Source organism: Lynx rufus, unplaced genomic scaffold, assembly GCF_022079265.1.
Source record: "Lynx rufus isolate CCGP_SWC_20201006 ecotype Redwood Valley unplaced genomic scaffold, mLynRuf1.p SCAF_24, whole genome shotgun sequence".
NCBI lineage: Eukaryota > Metazoa > Chordata > Mammalia > Carnivora > Felidae > Lynx > Lynx rufus.
Window position 1 is genome coordinate 19,371,735 of NW_025814839.1, and position 23,064 is coordinate 19,394,798.

The 23,064-nt window shown below is 57.1% G+C and overlaps 1 protein-coding gene across 2 annotated transcripts in view; it reads left to right on the plus strand.

Annotated features, from left to right (window-relative positions):
- The window catches only part of TTC28 (tetratricopeptide repeat domain 28), a 429,855-nt gene that overhangs the window by 383,916 nt on the left and 22,875 nt on the right, over window positions 1-23,064 (plus strand). For both annotated transcript variants that reach the window (XM_047088065.1, XM_047088066.1), the window contains exons 12-13: window positions 1,931-2,071; window positions 17,612-17,756. In XM_047088065.1, the coding sequence (XP_046944021.1) occupies window positions 1,931-2,071; window positions 17,612-17,756 (286 nt within the window). The remainder of the gene's footprint in view (window positions 1-1,930; window positions 2,072-17,611; window positions 17,757-23,064) is intronic.

Here is a 23,064-nt window from a genome sequence, read left to right on the forward strand (position 1 = left end):
GAAGGAAAGCGGGCTAATGGCTGTACCAGCTGTTGGCATGGTTCTGGGGTGAAGCCGAGTAGCTGGCCCGCAAAGCATACCTCTGTGCTGTCTTTGAAGACTGCTCCACTTTTGACACCTTTAGGGCTTCAGTCCTTGGGAACCTTTCCCAGGGACCAGGCCTTTGCACGACCTTCTGTAAGGAACATGGCTGAATCGGGGCTCTGGTGCCTAATTACCGGCTGTTAGTGTGGGTTCTCCAGAGAAATAGAACGAATAGGGCAACACACACACACACACACACACACACACACACACACTCAAGAAATTGGCTCACATGGTAAGGAAGGCTGAGAAGTCCCAAGATCTGCCATCAGCAAGCTAGGGACTCAGGAGAGCCAATGGAGTAAGTTCCAGTCTGAGTCCAGGTCTGAAGGCAGGAGAAGACTAATGGTCCAGCTTGAAGACAGTCAGGGAGAGATGGAATTCTCTCTTACTCAGCCTCTGTGTTCTGTTCAGGCCCTCAGCGGATTGGACGGGGCTCCCACACGGTGGCCAGGGCAGTTTGCTTTCCTCAGTCTTCAGATTCAGATGTCAACCTCATCCAGAAACACCCCCACAGATACACCCAGAGTCATCCCGGAGGGACCCAGTCAAGTTGGCCCATCACACCAGGCTTAACATTCACACAGCGCATTCAGGCTCTTCGGGCAGCTTCTCACACTGTGTGGCTCCATAACGACCCAGTGAGGGGCTCATTGCCCTTCCTGTCATGACATTCTGATGTCACAGGTTCACCAGCCTGTTTTAAGCAGGTCAAGTTCACCTTAAACCCACGTGTTGATGTGCAGAGCCTGTTCCCTCTGGGTGCCGGGATGCCCATCCCTCTCTAGGCCCCACTTCTGCAGCACTGAGAGGTTTGTGCCTGGCGGCTGTCTTCTTCCTCCAGGGCCCTGACGCCCTCCTCTCTTCCACCCTGGTTCTTAGTCAGCAGGAGACCTCAAACAGAGTCATTCTCTGGGCAGCACAAAGTCTGAGTGTGACTCTTATGCTAAGGCGGGCAGGCAGGGCTGCTGTATCAGCCTCAAGGCCCTGTGAGGTGTGGCAACACCTGTGAGGTGTGAGGGGGACGGGACCCAGATGGGCAGCGCTGCCTCAGGTGCACTCGCTCCTTCGCCCACTTTCTGGGTCACGTTGGGCCACAAGTACTCAGTGTGTACAGTTCATAAGCCTTTTGTCATTTTAATCGTGCTGATGAATCGAGGCACTCCTGGGTATTTCTGTTTATTTAAAACCCATTGTAGATGTTCTATTGCAGTCTGTCATAGGGGAAATATGAATTTATTAATTTGAAAATTGTAGTCTCCTCATGGTGAGCTTGCAAAATGGGCCCCAATCAGCAACGCTTCTCAAGCCTCCATTTCAAACAGTGCCCGCTCTGCCTGGCATTATAGCCACTTGTACGTGTATCCGTCTCCTTGCGGGGAAATTGCCTTTTCAGGCCGCGTGTGCCGTAGGCCCGGCATGGTGCCTGGCGCACGTGAGGCTCTCAGTTACCATTTCTGGAATGGGCTAGACCGGAACGTGGGTTGGGGAGTTTGCACACCGCCACACCCACCCGGGCTCTGCTCTGGCTCTTGAGCGCTTTCGGGTGTCTGTTGGATGCCGGGAGCGCGACACTGGTTCAGGCACAGCACCTACTGTCGATAGAGCTCACAGCCAAGTTGGGGCGACAGCCAGCAACGACCAGCCACAGTGCATCTCGAGAAGCCCTAGATGGAGGAGGGAAGAGGGCCACAGGGACACCGAGGGGGCACTGGGCGATGCCGCCTCAGGGAGGCCCTGTGTACCAGGCCTTCGCGGGGCAGGGAAGTGGCACGGGCCCTCGAGCAGACTTCCACAGCTGAGCACGTCTTTCTCCGATTGGCTGACCCCGCCATTTCCCTTGCAGGCCCTGTGCCAGCAGTGAGACAGAGAGCGAAGCCGGAGACCTCACGGACCAGCAGTTTGAAGAGATGAACAACAAGCTCAACTCGGTTACCGACCCCACTGGCTTTCTGCGGATGGTTCGCCGCAATAACCTCTTTAACAGGTGCGTGCGGGCTCTGTCCTCCAGCCCGGTTGCAGGATCACACTGACGCTCCTTCCGGCCGGTTGGGCTTCTGGCCCGTGTCATGAGTTTCCAATGAGTTTCCACAGCCCCGCGCTCGTCAGGGCCTCGGGGCCACAGCAGCACCTCTGGGTCGAGCGAGGAAACAGTGACAGGCTAGATGTGAGCATCTGCATTTGTGTGGGATGGGAGGCCCCTCTTCACGTAGCAGAGAGCCACCCGGCCGCCTGAACAGCAGGCAGAAGCCACACAGAGCAGAGCCACCTACTTCTGGGCCACTTTTGTCAGTAACCTGTGGGCCAGACGCCGGAGATCGAGGGGAGCCACGGAGAGCAGGGATGCCAGCCTTCCTGGGGGAGAACTTGTCCAGACCCCAACCCACCCATCCACCCTGAGACCCAGTCTCTCCAGTACTTGACCAAATAGGGCTTGAAACTGCCAACCCGCACACCCCCATCTTTTCATCATGGGTAATAACCGAGCTACATCCAGATAAACGGGGGCAGGCAGTTGGGCGGTGAGGGGCGACTGTCCCGTTTTCATTTGGTTGCCCAGCCACAGTCAGATAAACTTTTCCAGAAAGACATCCCAGACACTTGGGTCCCTGCCACAGCCTTGACTTTAAAGGGCAGCAGGTCGAGCCTGGAACGCAGGAGGGAAGTGACTGTACCCTGCCTGGCGGCCCTGCTCTGTGGGCTGTGGTGTGCCCTGTCCGCTCCTGCTGCAGGCCCTGGTTTCCTCCCATTATTGTGCTGTCGGGGTGACAAATGTGTGTTTACTTTCCCAGGGGCTTGCTGAATGGGATGGAAGCCAAGGGCCAGGGATGTAGGAATTCACAGCTTGGTTGAAGGAGACCACAACTTTAAGCTGGTTCATTGCCCCGTCCTTTTAGTTTCGTGTAGGGACATGGCCAGGTGGGAGGAGGCAGTGGACCGGGCCTGGGCTCATGTCCCCTTCTGCCAGGGTCTCCGCCTGGGAAGCAGGTGATTCTTGACTGCCAGGTGTGGCCATCGTGGTTGGGGACCACGGCGTGAAGGGCTCGGGTTCTGCTTTTGCCGCTCGCCAGCTGTGTGAACACTGTCAGGCCGTTTCCTCATCACCGGAACGGGGACAGGCTTTCTACTTTGAAGGGTTCCCTTAACATGGGTACTAAAGGAGCTAACGTATAAATAACATACTGACAGACTTCCTAATGCATAGGAGGTGCCATACACCTGCTGGCTGTACTGTTTTGAGTAAAGTGGGAAGGACAGTGCTAAGCTTAAATTCCTAAGATAAGGTGGAGGGATAAACTTGGGAAGGGATGAGATTTGCGTGCAGCAGGTGGGGGCCACCTAGGGCTGTGGCCTCACCTCCTCTTCCCCTTCCTCTTCTGATGGCACCTCATGTCTTTCACGTGAGAGAATGCCAAAGGCAGGCCATCAGGCATCCGTGGCCGGCCTGATCACAGGCCCGCCAGCGGTCGGGAGCCCCTTATCCGGGGCTTTAGGCGTATGTTAGAAAGGGGTCAGACCAGGTATACCTGAGATCCTAGTTCATCATCCCTGGGTGTGAAGTGGTGTGAATTGTGGATCATGGAGCTGATCGTTTGGAAAAATGGTTTTTGTCCTTCAGATCTGTTCTAACATGGGTCCTATGAGCACAATCAATACTATGGATTAATTTGTGGGTTCATTTAAACAATGCAATCTCAGCCTCGGGCTGGGTGGGGAGCCTGGGCCTCACTGCCCACTGCTCTACGCTTAGTTCCCTCAGCAGCATCCACAGATACTTCCGATCCTCACCTTCTAGAGGTTTCTGAGGGCAGATTGCATGAAGGAGACAGCCTGTGTTTGTTCAGCTTCCACGCAGCAAGCCCATGAGGCCTAGGACAGTTTGCCATGCCAGGTCCCCTCTGCCGCGATGCACCCGGGAAGGAGGCTCTGGCTTTCATCCAAGGGGAGCAGAGCTAAGGGAGGGACCACAGAGGCCAAGGTGTCCTTGTCAGCTGGAGCAGCGCAGGCCCTTGCGTGCATCCAGTCCAGCCTTGCATTTCACAGCTGAGGGGCACACGTGGGCCAGGGGCTGGAGACCTGCGCAGGAGCAGTGCCAAAGCTGGATTTCAGGTCACTCCTCCCAGCTGCTCTGCCAGCCCGCACCCCCCACACATTCCTTGCACCTCGATGGCTGCCGTGTGCCCTGCCCTGGGGTCCCAGGCCTTCCTCTCTGCCCCTTCCGTGTCCAGCAATGTCATTGAGGAGGTGAGCTGGTTTGTCTCTGAACAGAAACGGCTAAGAAGTGGCTTTTCTGCAGACGCCTGATCCTGACTAAGGGCTTGCAGAGTGCTCCCTTCCCCACTCTCCCCGCCCCACCCCCCAGGAGCCCACAGAGGTGAAGTGGAGGCAGCCATGTGTGTGGGGCCTTGTGCACTGGGGCAGCACCAGCTCCCCTCCCTGGGGCTCTCCGGCTCGGTGATTCGTGGGCTCTTTGGCCTTTTTGTTCCGGGATGGTTTGCTGGCCTGGTTTGGCAACGAGGCTGCCACGGCTGGTGCAAGTCACGTGAGACCTGGCATCAGAGTCTTCTCTCTTGCCTCCCCAGGACTGGCTCTTTGTTCTGCCTTTGAGTTTGAGGTCTCCATACCCACTGTTTTTCTTGTTGCCTGTGCACTTTGGTAGAAAACACTGCTTGAGCGCAGGGCAGGGACCACTAATGAGAAAAAAGGAGGACTCTTCTCTTGTTTAGCACCCTGACCCTGGTGCAGGCCCACACGACGGAGCTGCAGGCCTCAGAGAGGCTGCCCCTTATCCTGCAGAGTGTTCTGGAACTTATGCTGAAGACTGGAAGGCCAGTGCCCGTGTGCGTGTGGCGGGGGGTATGTGTGTATAAGGAGTGTGTGTGCATGCGCGTGTATACACATGTGTGTGTGCACATACACGCACACACATATGTGGGGCCGAACCTGGGAGCAGCCGGATCACAATTGCTACAGGAAAGCGGAGGAAGAATTGGACAGCTTTCGACTGCATAATGGATTCAAGGTCCAAGGGCAGTGCCTTGGCATTGAAGGTGCACCCATCCAGGACCAATGAGGACAGGTCTCCCAGAGAGGAATGTCCTCCTTTCTGTTGCTACCATTGGTATAGTGTGCACCATATGTCTTTACTTTTCCACATGTATGGCTGTGTGTGACACGGTGTGCCAAGGGGCTTCCCTGTTGTCCAGAGATGAGTGGCTAGAGCCTAAACAGTGGACAAAGAAGTGTTAAGTGTCCTCATTCTAGAGATAGGTGCCACAAGGCGCCAGGGCCCTCCCTCAGGTCTCTGCAACCTCTAGCCAGCACCCTAGCCACACACCCACTGCCTCTAAAAGAAGACGGGTAGGGGAATTGGCAAGTGAGGGTCCTGGGCCTGGTCAGAGTGCCCCAAGAGAGTCCCTCACAAAGGCTGGGTTCCTGTAAAGAAGAGGAGAGGTGTCACCATCCCATAGAAACCAGCCCCCTGTGACTGTCGGGGCAGGAAGAGGTGAACCTAAAGGAAGGCCCGGGCAAGAGTGGGCAGGCCATGGTGTGGTCTGCACGGCCATATCTAGTGTGGCTCTGGCACAGGCCTTTTCCAATAGGTATATCATGTGGACTCGGCCACTGAGGGGCTGCCTGTTGGGCAGAGGACCTCAGCAATGAGTCACGGGCTGTGCAGCCTGGAGCAGCACTGGGGGACTGCCCCCCCCCCCCAGATCTGACTGCCCCATGTTGGGGACAGGGAGTCACCTGGAGGGGCATCAACAGCACTTGATTCCTCCCCCACCCCCGCCCTCAACCCCAGAGAGTCAGGCCTTGGCAGTGGGGAGGGAGGAGGGCTCCAGAGCCTGCCCTGCCCTTCAACTTCATGAGCAAAAGCCTGGTCTGCGGGGGAGGTGAGATGGGATGAGATGTGCACTGGACAAGAGGCTGGGGACCACTTCTGCCCCAGATTCCTAGAGGTCTGGGGAAGAACAGGGACCGGAGAGGAATAAAGCTGACTCTGCAAGGTCAGCCCAGTCAGTACACCGGAGAGTGCGCAAACCCATGTTTCTCTGCATCTGTGTCATGCATGGGTCTGCATGGACATGTGCTTACAGTTCTTTATAAGCATCCATGTCACACCTGCCTCTGGCACCTCCCCGAAGCAGGCCGCAGCAATGCCACAAAGGTCTGCAGCAGACTGGGAGGCCCCGTACAGACGGTGTTGTGGTTATGCCTGTGTTCCGTACGCCTGGGCATTTTTCTGTGGTGCAGCAGAGTGAGGGGTGGGGGAGGGGACTTAGGGCTCTGGGGCTAGGCAGACCTGGATTTGGGAACTTTTATTAGTGGGTGACCTTGAGCCTTTTATTTTTCCATCTGGAAAATGGCGATGACAGTGGGAGTTGTCAGGAGGATGCCATCAGTGTGGTGATAGAAAGACAGATCTGCTGTGTAGTAAGCAGTTTCTTTCTCTCCCCACCTGGGTCTGAGGTTCCTATGGCACCAAAGGCCCATTTTGTGTGTGTGTGCGTGGCGGTTGGGGTGGGGGGTGGTGAACTGACTCTCCACCCCAGAACCTGACTGGATAGCTTGATGCTTCCTTCCCTTACAGCCTCTCTCTGTCCCCCAAATACCAGAAAGACTGAATAAACGATGCAGACCCAATGAAGTGTCTATTATAGCCACAGCCCTGACCTTGAGCCTCGAGGTTCCAAACTCGCAGCTTCTGGCTGGTGTCCCGCCAGCCCTGCCCTCTGCTCTTTGGTGGTGGCCCCGTGACTCTGGGCCAGGACTCTATTCTGCTCTCTTGCTGGCACCAACAAGGGGGCTGAGCGTTCTCCCCAACTCTGAGCTGGGCCAGCCCCTCTGTATCTCCCCCTGCCCAGAGGCCTTCCTGCCAACAGCTGTTGCAGAGGTGGGTCTCGTCACCGGGCCTCAAGCAGGAGCCCCTGTCCTGGCGTCCAACTGAATGGTAGGCACAGCTAGCCAGCCCTCCTCGAGGCCCCTGCCTGTCCAGTTCCACTGCCGCGAGGCATCTGCCAGGTTAACACATGGGCCCCCCACGCCCCAGTCTGTGCTTCTCCGCAGGCGGCACAAATACAAGTGAGATGCCACTGTGACATCTGGAATGCTCTACCAGAAGTCACTGTACAGTGATGCCTACCGGGCAGTGACAAGTTTATTCAAAATACAAAAGGATTCCCCGCAGGTTGCCCCTAACCATCAAGCTTACCAATATATAAGGCACAATTTACTTTATAAATAATGTTTTGTCACTCGTTTATTCACTTTCTTGTTCCAGGACTTACTTAAGACAGTTTTACCAAAATATACAAATGCCACCAGATCATAGAGAAATAAATGGAGGAGAACAGCACGAGAGAGGGAAAATAAAGGTAGAGGAAGGGGAATAAAAGTTATATATGGAACGTGTGCCAAAGCAGAGAGGTCAGCCCAGCCAGTGTTGGCCCGGCCCCGGCCCGACCCTGACCCAGACTTAGCGACTCACGGTCTGGTGTTAGCAGAGTCCTCAGGTGCTTCATATGGAAGTGCTGCTCCAACTTTGCCTGAAGCCCATGCCCAGTGCAGTGCTGAGGCTGAGCCTTCCTAGGGGCTCCTCCTACGTTCCCAGTAACCGCTAGGCCAGCCCCCTGCCCGCACACCCCCTGGGGAACTCTCTTCCCAAATGCAAGTCACTGCCAAGACCTGCCGGGTCAACCCTGTAACATTTATGGTCTACATCCCTCTGTCTGTTCCCACTGCCATGACCCTTCCTGGGGGCTCCCTGTCCCCCTGAGATGGCCATTTAATGCAGTCCTAGGGGCATGCTTGCAAGGTTGCCGTCACTCAGCAGTTAGTGGCCCAAGTCTCCCACCCTGTCAGCGCAGAGCTCCCACCCTCCCGCCGTCTGAGCCCCCATTGCCCATGCTACTGCCCTCACCACCCACCCAGCCTGCGGGCCGCTGGTCTTCGCTGTCCTGCTCTGGCTGGAGCTCATGTCCTGAATAGTCACCTTCTCTCTTGGGGTCCCAGGGGACTGAAGTGGCAGGGTTTGGTCTTTGAGTCCTCATGGCCCGGCCTTGCCATCATTCCCACCTCCCACTCCATTCTCCAGTACCCTCTGTCCTAACCTAAAGGGACCCTGGCCCTGCCCCTTCTCACCTCAGGACCTTGACTTGGGCACAGGACATGTCCAGGGAAGGCTTTCCCCTGAGGTGCTGTCTCCAGCAGCCCTTTTCACAAATCCATCTTGGGTTGCCCTAACTAGAATACTTTTCTCCTTCTCTGAAATTCCCTGGCACTCTATCTGTCGAGAAAGGAGCCACCGCCTTTTGCCTTGTGTTTTAGTTATGAATATCTGTGTCCTGTCACGACCCAGGCCCCATGCTCCTCCAAGGCTGGATCATATCTGATTTCTCTCTTTATCCCCCGGGGCACCTCACCACCTGCCTTATGTTCAGTGGGTGCAGGTACTTGTTTATTTGTGGAAGGAAGGGAGGGAGGAAGGGAGGAAGGAGGGTGGGAGGGAGGAAGGAAGAATGGGTAGAAGAAGGAGAGAAGGAAGGGAGGGAGGGAGGGAGGGAGGGAGGGAGGAAGGAAGGAAGGAAGGCAGGCAGGCCGGCCAGCCAGGATTGAGACAGACATTAACTGCTAACAATAGTGATGATGATGATAGTGGTGAATGCCTGTTGATTACTTCCCAACACTGTGCTTAGTGCTTTACATGTATTATCTTAGTCAATCCCTACAACAGCCATGAGGGGTACAATTGCAACCCCTTTTTACAGATGAGGGCCCTGAGGCTCAGAGAAGCTAAATTAGTTGCCCAAGGTCCCGCAGCTACTAAGTAACAGAGGCAGCATTAGGATCCACATCTGTCAGTCTCCAGAGACAATGCTCATGTCCCCAGATCACCACCCATCTAACACCCCTACCACATGATCACTGCCTTTGCTTGAACTCCTCCAGTGACAGGGAGCTCACTACCTCCGGAGGTAGTACTTTCTGTCTTTGGATGATACTAATATGGCCCTGGAGGTTCTTTATGAGCTAGTAGGTGAGACTTCATAGGCTTGTTAGGTGCAGGGGAGGCAGACAGGTTTGACTCACAAACTGTGTATGAGGGCAAGGTCCTCTGGAGAAGAGTTTTCCTGTGTTGCGGGACACGCATCAGCTGGACAGGCCAGCACACACAGGATCATCTTTTCTTCTCTCCATCCCAGAGTACACGATAAAGCTGTCCCCCACTGACTGCCTGGCTTGGGCCATCTGTCCCGAGCGCTGTCTGTAGTCAGCGGGTAAAGCCCGTGCAAGCCTGGCCTGGGCATAAAGTTTTCCCAAGGCGACCATCTGCAGGTTTGGCCATGGAGCCTCATGCACGTTATGGCAAAGGACAGATGGCCACAGCAAAGCACCCCAAGTGGGCAGAGGCCGTGTCTCCCATGGGAGGGTGGGCCCAAGCCCTCTTGGTAGAGCTTTGTGCCACAGCCATTCACCTAGGCCGTGAACCTGCCCGCAAACCCAACATTCCAAGAGCAAGAGAAGAGAAGCCACGTGGAATCCCAGGCTGGTCCTTGAGCTGAAGGGGAGCCAGCATTGCTGGGAAGCCGGGGTCCCTGCCTGGGCCCACCCAGCCTTGTGGCTCTTCTCCTGAGGAGGGAGCCAGACCTGGTGAGCCAGCCACTTGGTAATTAAGGAGGTGAGTAGGCAGAAAGTGCCGACAGCTTATTGAATAAGTACTTAAAATGCATTTGACAGCCTTCATCTCCCAGAGGAGACAACCCTTCATGGGAGGATGTTCAGCAGGAGTCACTGAATGGTATCAGAGTCCTTTTTAAATTGAATTGAGGCATCTCTGGCTACTTGAATATAATGGATTTGCCAATTAATTTTTTCCACTAGTACCTTAAACCCCAGGTACTTATTCAAATCTTGGGCCGGCTCCCATCCCTCAGAAGACTCAGTTCAGCATTCAGAGTCCTGGAGGGGATTTTGAAGCATCCTGGGCAGGGCTGAGGGCAGGGAGGACGGAGCCACATGGCTCCGCTCACTGTCTGGTGGGGGCCTCTCCCAAGAGCAGTGCTCAGCTGTGAGGAATTCCCCGCTGACCAAGGTGGAGGGGCTCTCAAGGCCTGAGAGGAGCAGAGGCAGGACTCCCCCGGGGCCCAGGACAGGCCGCCTGACTTACCCTGCGGCTGTGAGCACAGAGAGTGAGTTGCCCAAAGTGGCCGTTAGAAAGTGAAAATGTGCGATGAAGACATCCCAAGAGGGTAAGGAGCCCTTAACCGAGCCGAGGAGGAAATACAGCTGAGAAAATGCGGCCGCACTTGCAGCAGGCTTCCCGCTATGGGGACCAGCCTCCTCCTCCTCCCTGCTCCCTGCACAGCCCTGACCAGGAGGCCAGGTCCGCTCACGGAGGGTCCCTGGAAACTGGCGCTCCATGCAGGGTCTGCCATGTGGGGGGAGAGGGCGCACTCCAGACGGAAGTTCGGGGCCTGAGATCAACACAGCTCTAGGCCTTGGGCTCCCCAGAGCACACAGGCCACCCCCCAGGCTGCAGGCTTCCTGTTGCCTGACCGCACTGAGGAGGGGCACCCACCCCAGAGGATGCCCCCCATCAGTTACTTCCCTTCCTGCTCCTCCCCTCCTCTCCCTCCTGCTGGTCCTGAAGATGCCAGGGCTGGGTGTGCCCTGTGGTGAGTATTCCTGGTTCAGCTTACTCCACAGCCCTACATCCGGACAGACAGGTGGGAAGGCCCCGAGTGTCTGGTGGGAAACATGGATGGGGCCCAGGAAGGAGGTGGGAAAGGAGAATGTGCTCCATGGTGGCCTCAGCCCTCCTGCCTGCGGCCAGGCTGTAAGGCCACATATGCACACGCACGCATTCTGGCCATCTCAGGCCTCGCTCGGTCTTCAGGGGATTGACGCTTCCTCCCTTCACTGATGCCCGTCCGCAGTCACCCTGGGTGACCAGTAAGCACGCGCTGCTTGAGAGACTGAGCAGTGGATTTTCCTGGCACTTGAGGGCCAGAGCCCCAGCAGTGCTGGTTTGCCCTGGTTTGCCCCTCTGCCTTTTCATGAAATGGCAGCTTTCCTAGCGGCTCCCCTGTGCTCTGCCGGGGCCTCTTGCCTCCCCCCCAGAGGGAGTCCTGTTCACAGTCCGCCAGGGTCTGCCCTCGAAGGCCTCCCTGCCTCAGGGTCCAAGTGTACGTAGGGGAAAGCCAAAGCCCGTCTGTTCATGCGCAGTGAAGGCTTCTGGTTGCACTCAGCTCTGGGTCGCTGGTTCCTGTCTCCGTGCCGCAGGGACAGTGGGACGGAATCTCCAGGCCCGGTGGCTCTGGCCGTTCCTGGAGTTGTCAAGCTTGAGCAGGAACCCATTTTAGTCTCTCTCTCGAGCGAGATCGGGCCCCTGCTCCCTTGTTTCCACCTGCTTGTTCTGCTCTCCATGTTTGGGTATGAAAGTGCGAGAAACCGATGTGTGTGGTGCGGTGGGGATGCCTAGCCCGCTCAGCCGCGTGCACAGTGACCTAGCTCCCTTCCTCAAATGGAGCCCTGACGGGAGGGGCGACTGGCTTGGTGCCCACGCAGCGCCACGGTTTGGATGGGGACTTCCTCCCCCCACTGCCTCCCCTCATGCTGGGCTTGTTCACACCGGGCAGGCACACGTCCAGCCCAGACACGGCCACAGCCTGGGCTGCGTCGGCGTGTGTGAGCCCGAGCGCGTCCGAGCTCACGGGGTCTTCTGCAGGCCCATCCCAGTTATAAATCGCCCTGCATGGGGAATAGATCTCTTCATCCCTGAAGGGAGATTCATGAGCGGCGAGTGCCGCCCAGGCCGCCTGGTGTTTGTCATCATTCCCGAGACATAAACTACACCCCAATGCCTCTGCCCTCCCCGGTAGTGCTTCACACATCATCTCCAGCTCTGCATCCTGTGCGTGCAGAGACCCGGCAGCTTCCGCCTTGCCTGCCGGCCTCCCTGCTCCCTGGATCTGGGCTCGCTCCCTCTCCTTTTCCCACCACCACGCAGACAGCCATGCGGTGGAGAAAACGAATATTTCTCCAGGACTAAATTAATAAAAATCATCTGAGGAATGAGCTAATAAAGACGGTGTGGTGTGAGAAAATCTCTCTGCTGAGAGTTAGGCTGTCAATTAGCCCCACGGGGTCCCTGGCAATAAACGGACAGGCCTTGAAGAAAGGGGGCCAGTGCCACCTGCTGGAGCTGCGCGGTGGTGCCGCCGTGAATCCCGGCAGCCTGGCCCCTCCTTGCAGATCCCAAAAAGCCCAGAGAAGCAGAGCAGCCCCCAGGAGAGGCTCCCGACTGTCAGCTGCCCAGCACAGACCCAGCAGCGGGGAAGGCGGGGTGGGGGGGGGTGGGGGGTCCAGGGGCAGGTGCAGATTGGCAGGTCACTCGGTGTGAAAACCCCTCCCCCACCAGGTGGGAGGCCCACCTGGCCCCTGGCCTGCTCTGTGTCCTTGTACAGGTCTCTTACCTTCTGGGAGCCTTAGTTCCTCATCTGTAAAGGAGGAACAACCATGCCTCCTAGGACCCTGAGAGAGGCATGTGGACGTGGCCAGTCTGGCAGGTGCCTGGATGCACCCCTCCTATGGCTCACACTCCTGCCACCTGGGAATCGTCTGCATCTCAGTCAGCCCTCCCATTCTGATAAGTGGAAAGCATTTTTCTCTGTCTTAGAGTCAGATTTCTGAGGCACAGAGAAGTCAGCCAGCCTGAAAGGCCCCACAGAAGGCAAAGCAGTTCAGTAACCAAGGTCCCACCCCAGAGGACCCCCAGCCCACTCCATGGCCTCTCCTCTACCATGGTGGCCGCACCAGGGAAGAGACAGGTGTGCCTGCAAGGAGGACGACAGGGGCGTACCGTCCCACACGCCCCTTCACACCCACCACCCACTGCCATCAGGGGCTCAGAGTCTGGGCACCCGCTGCCATTTGGCCGTGACTCTGAACCTCTCCCCGGGACGGGTGTCATACCAGGTGAGCCCAGAGAGGGCTGCTGGGCTCTGGGCCCTGTCGGTCAGCACAGGGGCCAGAAAAGCCACCATCGTCTCAGCAGTTTCCTAGACTGAGTTGATTTTTAATTTATTATTAAGACTAGAAGAGACCCACAAGGACATTAGTCCAACCCCTTCGTTTTACAAGCAAGGAAAAGAGGGAGGTAGGAGAGTGACGTGCTTGCCAGAGTCCCATGGCCAGTAGGGGACAGAGGCCACCGGGAGGTCTGCTGCTGTGGGTAAGCGTTCCCAGGCTCAGGGCTAAGGAGCCGCCTGCTTGGCTGTTTTGAATTATTGAATAGGCCTTTATGCAGATGTCTGGGCAAACGTACCCCAGTAAATAGCTGTGGGAGGTCACTGTACATGTTGTGGTGAAAACAGAAGCAGCACATGAAGGGGGGGCTCGTTGGTTGCAGTCTACACAGGGTGGCAGGGGCACCACCACTGCCCCCAAGGTCCTGGCCTGCGACCCTCCCGGGCCTGCACCTCAGGAGGGCCCTGGGGTCCACGGGGTGCTCAGTCGCTTTTGGCCTTGGTGTGCCGCCTTCCGATTCCCTCCCCCGGGCCAGCTGTCCGGCGGGGACCAGCACACGCTGCTGCTGTCCAGGCACAGCCCGGTGTGGCAGAGGGGAGGGGAGGTGCCAGAGCAGGAAAGCAGCCGGTGGTCCTGCCTGCAGAGGACACGTGAGCCCCCCGCAGTGGCTGGCTCAAGCATGAGCAACAGTATGCCTCTCGTTCAGGGAAGGAAGGTCGAGGGGATTTACTTTGACCTCAAATTGTGGTTTCAGGTTGGTCAATTTTTTTTTTAAACACAGACTATTTTCTCGGCTTTTGGTTTTACTTTGAAAATGGTATCTCTAGGGATAGGTGCCTTCCACTGAATAGAAGCACAGGTCAGAGGCTTGATCTCTGGGGCTTCCTGCCTGACCTGTGTAAGAAGCCATGTGTTCAGGTGCAGGTGTGCCCGCCCAGGCTGGGCTGGCTGGGGTCAGTGCCCAGGAGCTGTTGCTCCAGAGGTGGCTCATCTGTGACCCAGCAGGCCTTGCGAGGGACCAGGGTAAGAGGCTGAGAGACGGCACTCCCGTGGCATCCAGGGGCAGCAGTCAGCAAGTATAGATGATGTGTGGGTGGGCTCGATGTGTATAGATGATGTGTGGGTGGGCCTGGGAGAGAACAGGACATAGTCAGGTGCCCAGGCAGGGTGGCTCAGCTGAGGCTCAAACATGGGGCATCCACTGCGGGTTTGTGTGACCTGGGGTGCTCAGGTCCTGGTTCTTGAAGAATCTGCGCTCCCTAGAAACAGATGACCCAAGAGTGTGTCCCAGGAAACCTCCTCAGAGTAAACAGGCACCTTGATCGTCCATGTGTCTACCAGCCCCAGCCAGAGACATCTCACTGGTTGTCCACTGAAGCCGGCCAGGGGCGAGGTGGGCTGTCTTACGGGCTGATCGCGGGGGCTCTGCCAAGCCCAGCCCCGGACACTAGTGGGGAAGTTCTGAGGGAAGGATGTAGATTGCAGATGGGCCTCCTCGGATCACCCCAGGGAAGGAATTAGCCTGGGTGGAGGAGCTTCCTGTTCGGGCAAGCCTGATGCTTAAGGAGGTTCACGGCCTCCCCACAGCACAATCTCAGGGCCACAGGCCCACCTGGCATGCTTGTCCCCCCACACTCACTGCCCCAGGCACCCCGGTCTCTGTCCCTGACATCTGTGCCTTCCCCCACGTTGTTCCCTCAGCTTGGAATGGCCTTCTCCACCTTGTCCACAGGCAGCTGACTCCAGATGATGGTGCCCACATCGAACGGCCCTCTCCCAGAAAGCCCTCTCTTGGCTCTGCCTGACCAGCAGTTGGTCAGCGTCTTGTGATTTGGTGCCCCCAGACCCCTGCTGGAACCATCCCCTTTCCTTGCAGCCCAGTGCAGGGACCCCGCAGGCCTGTCCCATCGAGGGCAGCAGCACATGTGGAATAGGTCAGCGTTGTTGGCCCCTTTAGATGCCTCTGGCACTCTGTGGGTTTCAATAAGAAGACGCCACGGCCATCTGTGCTTGCGATCTGGAATCCCAGCCCGCGTCCCACCCTCCTGCCCAGGCCTTTGCCTCACTCGCTGTTCCATCAGCTGAGACTCCCAGTGACTTTCAGTGCTGCGTGCTTTGCAGCCCTTTCTCCCATCCTGCCACTCCGTGCCTGTGGGCAGCATTTCCCGGTTGTGCAGGTGCAGAAAGTGAGGCCTAGAGCCCCAGGCTGGGATTCGCACCTAGCAGGTCTGTTCCCCTCGTACCTCCCCATCTCCCTAACTCCCTCCAGACATCTTCCTTCCCAGGCACTTCCTTGGCCACTTCCAGAATCCATATTTCAGCACCTCACACTGCCAGCAGCGGGGGAATCAGCACGTGGTTCTAAGTTTGGGGAGTAAGTGGAATGCTTGGGGCTCCCCCATGCAGCTTGGATTGTGCTGGTCTCCTGTTACCCCAGAGGGCAGCTCATGGGGGTCTCTTTCTCCAGAAGAAGCTTGTTAGTTCAGAGCCTTGGGATTTGTGGGATGCCCCGTCAGTCGATGTGATGACCTGTGGCCACAGCCTCGTCCGGGGACCTAGCACTCTCCCTGGACACCTGCAGCTGGACTGATCAGACTCAGAGGCCTCCCGTGGGGTCACAGGCCCACCATCCGGGCGGACGCCTGTCTAGGGAGTGCAGAGGGCACCCAGCGGTCTGTTGCCGCCCTGTCCTGCTGATCCGACGGCAGGGCCGTGATCTCCGTCTGCCAATAACACGCGTGTGCACACAGGCCCGTGACAGACTGCGTTCCACCAGAGCGGCTCCTCTGGACAGCAATTTGGCGCTCTCCTTTGGGGGAGCACTGCTCTTTGCGGTGTATCCTGTGGAATTAAGAGAGCCTGCGAGTGTCACTCCAGGGTTATCTCTGCTTCACTGGCTCTGATGGCAAAGATGCACCTCCGCCCAGTCGCTTGTAATGACACGTTTCCTGAGCAGCCGAGACAGAGGGGCGGACGTGAGCAGGCTCTCAGGCCTCCGAGTCCTCTGCCCTCCCTCCTCTTGCAGGGGGTAGGGGGTGCCGGGGGCGCTCACAGCTCGGCTTGGCACAGCCCTAGAATTTAGGTCAAGTGGGACGTTGCCAAGAACACTGACCAGGGGGGGAAGGCCAGGGGGTAGAAACTCTACCTGGAAAACGCAAATTGGATCTTTCACATCACTTCTTTCGATAGTTGTGGATCCCGGCCAGGCCCAGGAGGGAAAGCTGCCTTTTGGTCTTTTCTCAGGAAACGACCCAGCTGCCACCACCGCCAGCAGCCCAGAGTATTTACCAAAGCTCGGAGGTGTATCTCGTGTCAGACCTGGTCTTTCCCCTTAAGGGTCCTTGAGGATGTAGCGGCAACTCCAAAGATGAGCAGAGTGTCTGAAACAAGGTTGAGAGACTACTGACTGTCCAGCCGTCATGCAGAGAATGTCCCCAGAGGCTGTGCTGAGGCCACACTGGCCGAGTGACGGGGCAGGTTCAGAGGGAAGAGTGGGGGGCAGCCCGGTCCCTCCATTGTAAATAGGCGTGTTTCCCTGCCTGCTGTCTCTTCTGCTCACCTTTGCTGTGTGTCCTCTATAGGTCCTCAGGGCCGACTTCAGTGCCTAGCAGATAACTGGTGCTCAGGAAACACTTTCTTTTCTTTCTTTCTTTCTTTTTTTAATGTTTATTTATTTTGAGAGAGAGAGAGCAGGGGAAGGGCAGAGAGCAAGAGGGGGTGAGAGAGTCCCATGCAGGCTCCATGCTGACAGCTCACAGAACCATGAGATCATGACCTGAGCCGAAATCAAGAGTCGGACATTTAACCAACTGAGCCACCCAGGTGCCCCAGGAAATGAATGTTCTCGTCCTGTGTTGGGAGTGTGAGACTCGGGGTCCTTGGATCAAGAATGCCACCTGTACCAATAAAACTGCCTGGCAACACCGGAGCACAAGCTAAAAAGCAAACAGAAGCCTGCAGCCACACTACAGACCCACTCAGCAGACCCGCTGTGCAGGGAATGCCCGGCCAGGGATTCTGCAGGGCCTTGTGCCTCGAGGGGCTCAGGCGGGTACCCGGCGGCTGACCTGAGCCCTGGGTTGGGGGCCAGCACGTCCCTTGTCTTGTCCGCAGCTCCGGCCCAGAGATTAGTTGGCACCGCCCTCCCCATCAGCCTGGGGGCTGCCGCTGATTCCAATGGTCCTCACGTTCTCGTTTGCCTGCACACGGTCGCTCCACACAAGGATGTAATTAAATCCTTTGAACAGCACTTTGGGACGTTTGAGGATGCAGGAAAACTGTATGGAAATGTAAGCTGTTGTGTGCAGCTGGTTTGCCCTGCGGTTTCTGTGAAAATCACCTGAAAGGAAGGTGAGGAAGGCGAAGCCGGGAGGGAGGCCCGGCCGGCCCCCGCTGTGCAGCCTCCAGCCTGCCCTTTCCGGGACCCGGAGCAAGTGGCGCATCCCCGCCCGCCCCGCGTGTGCCCTGCCTGATCCCCTGGCCCTTCTCTCCCCAGGAGCTGCCAGAGCATGACGAGCTTGGCCAGCAACACCATGTCGCCGATCAAGGACGGGACCTCCTCTCTCCCCCGGAGGCAGAGCTCGTTCGCCAGGCCCCCGCTCCGCGCTCTGTACGACCTGCTCATAGCGCCCATGGAAGGGGTAAGTGCCTCCCGGGGCCAAGAGGCTTCTAGGCGTCAGGACGCATCATTTACCGCTCAACGCCCATGTGTGCCCCTCAGATACAACATGGGCTCCTGAGACAACCGGGGCGGGGGGAGGGGGTGGTTTCCAGAACACAAACCTTCTCTGTCCAGCTTCTCAGTCGGTGTTTGGAAGCGCTCTCTGGGTTGGCTGCTGGTTAGTGCGTGACGCCCCGGGTTCCAGCTGCCAGGCTAAAGTCGGAGCTCTGCTCCTTTCCAGCCAGGCACATCTGGCCTCAGCTGCGTCAGGTACACGGTGAAGTGCTGCCCTCCTCCCTCCTCTCATCAGACCAGACTCCGGGAGGCCCTGGGAGGCGCGGGGCTGTGCACACGCCCACCGTGGTCAGCAGCGAGCGCGCCATCGGCGTGGGCCCCGAGCAGATCCAAGAGGGCTGTGCCCGTGGCTCTGTCTCACCCTGCGGGACTGCTTCCCCACCTCCCACCTGTCGTCCGAGGGTCTTGCCAGAGCAGCTCCTGCCAGGGCCGTGCTGCCTGCCGAGAACAGATCCGTCGGCCCCTGCCGCCGTCAGGGGCCACTGACTCCACCCCAGAGTCCAGCACCAAAGACACCCTCTCACTTTGGATTTCTTGAAAAGGTCGAGAACGGCCCCTGATGGGTTTCTGTGGCTCTGGTCTTCGCACATCATCCTTCCATCTGGACACGGTTCTCCGCCTGGGTTGGGGAACCCAAAGGGCTCGGGGATCTTTTGAATCTGAATGGTGAACCTATCAGATGCGTTTGTATGTGACTGTGTGTTAGTCTTCTCTGGCTGCTTTAACAAAACGGTGTGGACCGGGTGGTTTAGAAAGCACACATCTATTTCTCATGGCTCCAGAGGCTTCAGGTGAGGCACCCAGGTGAGGGTGCCAGCATATTCAGTTTCTTGGTGAAGCCCCTCTTCCCGGGTGCAGACAACCCTCTTCCCACTGTGTCCTCACACGGAGGCTCTGGTGCCTTCCTCTTCTTGTAAGGGCACCGGCCCCATCATGGAGGTTCCGTTCGCATGACCTCATCTAAACCAAATTATGTCCCAAACCCCCCGCCCCCTGGCCAGTACCATTCCACAGGGGGCTAGGTCTTCAATGTGTCCCTGACAGGCAGTCCTTAATAGACCCCAGGGAGAGCCCAGAGTGCCTGCATCTGTGGGTGCCCGGCTCTCAGACAGGGAGGACGTGCTTGACGGGCCCTTGGACAGCAGGCCGCCGGCCTTCCCAGCCCACACGTCCTGGCCGCTGTGTGCAGCCAGGTGGGAGGTTTGTCTTGCAGACGTTGGGGTGGCCCCTCGGCAGCACCCTCGCCCACTTCAGCCCGCTGGCAGAGGTGATGTGCCTCCTCGGGAAACCCCGCGTTGACAGTGATTCCTCATCCCCAGGAAATGCAGAAGCATTTGGCCAAGGACACGTGGCACTCGCCCGGTATTTTTCAGGAGGCCGTGCCCCCCTGCCTGGGCCCTCCAGACTTCCCTCGCTCAGGGAGCCAGGGGCGGCCGGCCGTCTGGACTCCTGTCTGACGCTGCCCTCCCCTGGCTGCATGACCTTGGCCAAGCTCTTTCTCCTCCTCGAGTACCTGTGTCCTCATTAGAAAATGAGGACGACCCCACAGAGTGTGTCAGGTCAGAGCAGGGCTGGGCTTAGTGGGATCTGAGGGGCACGCAGGGCAGCAGAAGCAGAGAGAGTCCCTGGTGAGAGGTGGCTGCTGTGACCCGGTCACTGCCCCTCCCAGCACCCCAGGCCTCTGGGCCCGTCAGCACAGAGGCCCAGTCCTGTCTCCTCCTTTCCTGCAATGCGCTGGGCTGTCCTGTTCTTCTTAGGACCGTTGTCCCCTCGGCGTCCTCTTTTTAAGGAAGGGCCAGGACTGCAGAGAGCGCCCCAGCTCAGAGCACCTCCAACAGCATGCTATCAGAGTGTGATTTGTGTGCCACATCTCAGGGAAGCAATATACACCTGTACCCTTAGGCTGATTTTTCAGGTTTTCTTTACTGCCATCAGTCGTCACAAAGACCGTTTTGGTGACTTACTACCACTCCCTGCCGCCCTGAGCTCTGCATCGCGTGCACTGATCCCCCGGCCCCTCTGAAGGCTATTGGGACCCTCCATTCTTTCACTCACTCGGGCCTTCTGAGTGAGTGCATTTCTCCTTTTGCACCTGGGTCCCAGATTATTTAGTCCCTGCACATGCAAGGGGCTGGTGGGAGCGGTGAGGAGGGGCAGGGAGAGGAAAGGACTGGTGGGAGCTGTGAGGAGGGGCAAGAAGTGGCTGGTGGGAGCGGTGAGGAGGGGCAGGGGGCGGAGGGCAGAGGGGGAGACTGGCTGTGACCAAGTGCATACTTGGAAGCTCAGGTCATCTGGAGTTGACGAGCTCCTCGCCTCTCTCTGGGCCAGCTCAAGTGCACCCTCCTCCTTGAAACCTTCCTTGCCCTCTTTTCCCACCACCCTGCAGGCTTCATCCCCCTCCCACCCGCCACTGGGGTTCCATGTATGCCCCGTGTCTTTCATGGCACCCCATACCTCACTGGACTCAGAGCTTAGCTCTTGGCAAGCCTCACCTTCCCTCTCTTGCTGCCCACCCCACACTCCCTGAAGGCGAGGATGGTCCCTCATCTGTGTCCTCAGCAGCTGGCACAGGGCCTGGGACACGTTGACACTCAGTGATGTTTGTGGAATGCTGCACTTGCTGTTTGGGACTAGTCTGTCATACAAAGCAGAGGACCCAAGGCACAAATCAGCCCTTGGGTTTTCTGTGGCCACTTTGCGGCACTTGAGAGCTTTCCCGGAGGTCGGGAAGCAGGAGGAAGGGGCTGGGCCTGCTCTTACACACCTTGGAATCCAGTGAGACCCTGACCCCGCCAACCCGCAAGGTGCCAGGATTCTAGCTTACTTCAGGGTAGGATCATGCATGCCCGCAGGGGACCCACACCCACCCCGCTGAGCCAGGGGAAGGTGGTGACTGGGGAGGGGAAGACTTACGGCCCTCAACAAGTTATAACAGCGAATGAAATCAGCCTTCGTGGCATTACCCAAGGAAGGGAAAAGCCCCGCCACCAGACCCACTGGCCAGCATGCAGCTCAGGAACTACACTGTACGAACACATGTGACAGAGCCCCACGCGCCCACCTTCGGGGTGCAGTCTGACCTTGACATGGGGCATTAAGTTCAAAAGCGTATCCTTAGTCCCTGATAGTTAAACTCTTTTCTTTTGTGGCCGAGGTGTTCAAATACGGTGAAGGAGTGTGGGCGGCCTCAAAGGAGCCAGAGTGAAACCTGTCAAAGGCCATTAAAGTAAATGGTCAGAGCAAGAGCTTTTCCTAGGCTCTCTGGAGGGATCCGTGGTGTTTCAGTAAAAACACTTGCCTGAGAAGTTTCATCCATTCATTCACCAGGTACTTGTTGACATGTGTTGGGGACACACCGTCCCGGACACGGAGGAGGAGGTGCGAAGCGGGTGGCTATCCCGTGTGGGAATGTCAGGTGGGATGGGCTGCAGCAACGCCTCCTCAGCGGGCCGCCTAGGTGGAGGAGGGGGCCTGGAGCTTCCTCTCACTTCCTAAAGCCAGCACACCCGCCTGCTCTGGCGGCCACTAGAGGGCGATAGGACACCACCCGCCCACTCCCGGCCCTTTCAGCTCCCAGGCAGGGTCAGACCCTCTTCCACATTTTCAATGAAAAGACAAATCAAAGCCGAAGGTCCAAGCTTATGAATCACTGACACTTCAAGACTAAAACGATTAGCCTCTTCACATGGGGCTTATAATTATTTGAACAACTGCCTTTGTTTAGCCCCAGTCCTATGGCTAAGGGACTAGGTCAGACAGTATGAAAAGTGGAACAAAATAATATTTTACCCTAGGCTTCTACCAGTATTTGATTTAATCTGGCTTAAGGGAAACCCTGCCGTGGCTCTTTCCTGGAACCACGCCGTCCTTTGCTGTCAGGGACGAGCACGTCCGGCTCTCTTCCAGGAGGGCCCGGCCGCATCTGCACGTGACCCATCATCAGACATTAAGTGAAGTCCTGTCTGACACCCACGAGAGGAAATGTCACCGAAGAAAAGTTGCAAGTGCTTAGTGTGAAAGGGACTGGACCCTGTTTGTGTCCCTGGCATTCATTTTTACTCAAACTAGAGTAAAAGACAGTAAGCCATGCTTCTGGGCCTGGACTTAAGAGGCCCCCCTGGGCTGCTCAGGGGAAGCCCTTGTTCACTCAGGTCCCAATTCACCCCCTCAGTTTGCACACGGGGCTTCACCCAAAGCCAGAGGCTGCTTGATCAAGGTGCCAGACGTAGAACAGGGAACTGCCCAGGATTTGCTCGAATCATTGTCCACAGGTCCAGATTTGGGGCCCTTTCAGGATCACTGGAGTTTGGACTCCTTCTAGTTATAGTCCCCTGTCATCCTTATCATTACTTCCATTTACCGAAATTCCCCGTTTCCTATATTTACAGTCGTAAAACCAAGGTTGTAGGACAGACTGAAAGAGTGAATGACCAGGATAAGAGGGAAAAGTATTCCTGGCCCGCCTGTTGACGTGGGCTTACCTGTTTCAGGATCCCCAGAAACGTGCTTAAAACTTGCAGTTCAGGTCTGTTAGGTTGGGAAACTGCCTTCCTGAGCACTGGGTCTCTGGGAAGCATGAGACCTCTCATCAATGCCTGCAAGGTGCGGTGGGGGCAAGGGGTTGGTGGTGTGCAGCTCAGCTCTGCCTGGGTTGTACCTTGAATTATTGCTCTGGGGGAGAGGACTCTTGCAAAATCCAGTTAGCCTGATAAACCAGTTTACCCCAGAGCAATGCCCCAGGAGACAACCACCTGGGTGCCTGTTTTGTACATAGATTGAGGGTTTGGAGATGGCCAGGGAGTATTTGTCCCTAGAAACAATCAGACCTACACTCCAGACTGCGGAGTGGAAGATGAGGTCCTTGAGACTGGCATGCTCAGGGCTGGCCGCCCCACCACCAGCCTGTCTAATGGATTTCTGAGTGAGACATCTGCAGTAATATTCAAACGAGGACAGCAAACATTTCTACAACTGATTAGGAGAAGGAAAAATGGAGGCAATAAGCTAGCTCCATTCGGTTTCTGGGGCACCAAAACCGGCGGGGAGAGCAGGCTCCCATGAGGTGAGTGCTGTTCCCACCTGGGCCAATGCTGGGTTCTGGCTCTGTTCGAGTGGATGTTCCACAGCGGCTGTCTCAGCCTCTCCTGGCAGGTTCCTGCCCCTGAGGGCACGAGGGCTCATTGTTACCAGGTCTGTCGAGAAAGAGAAGGCCA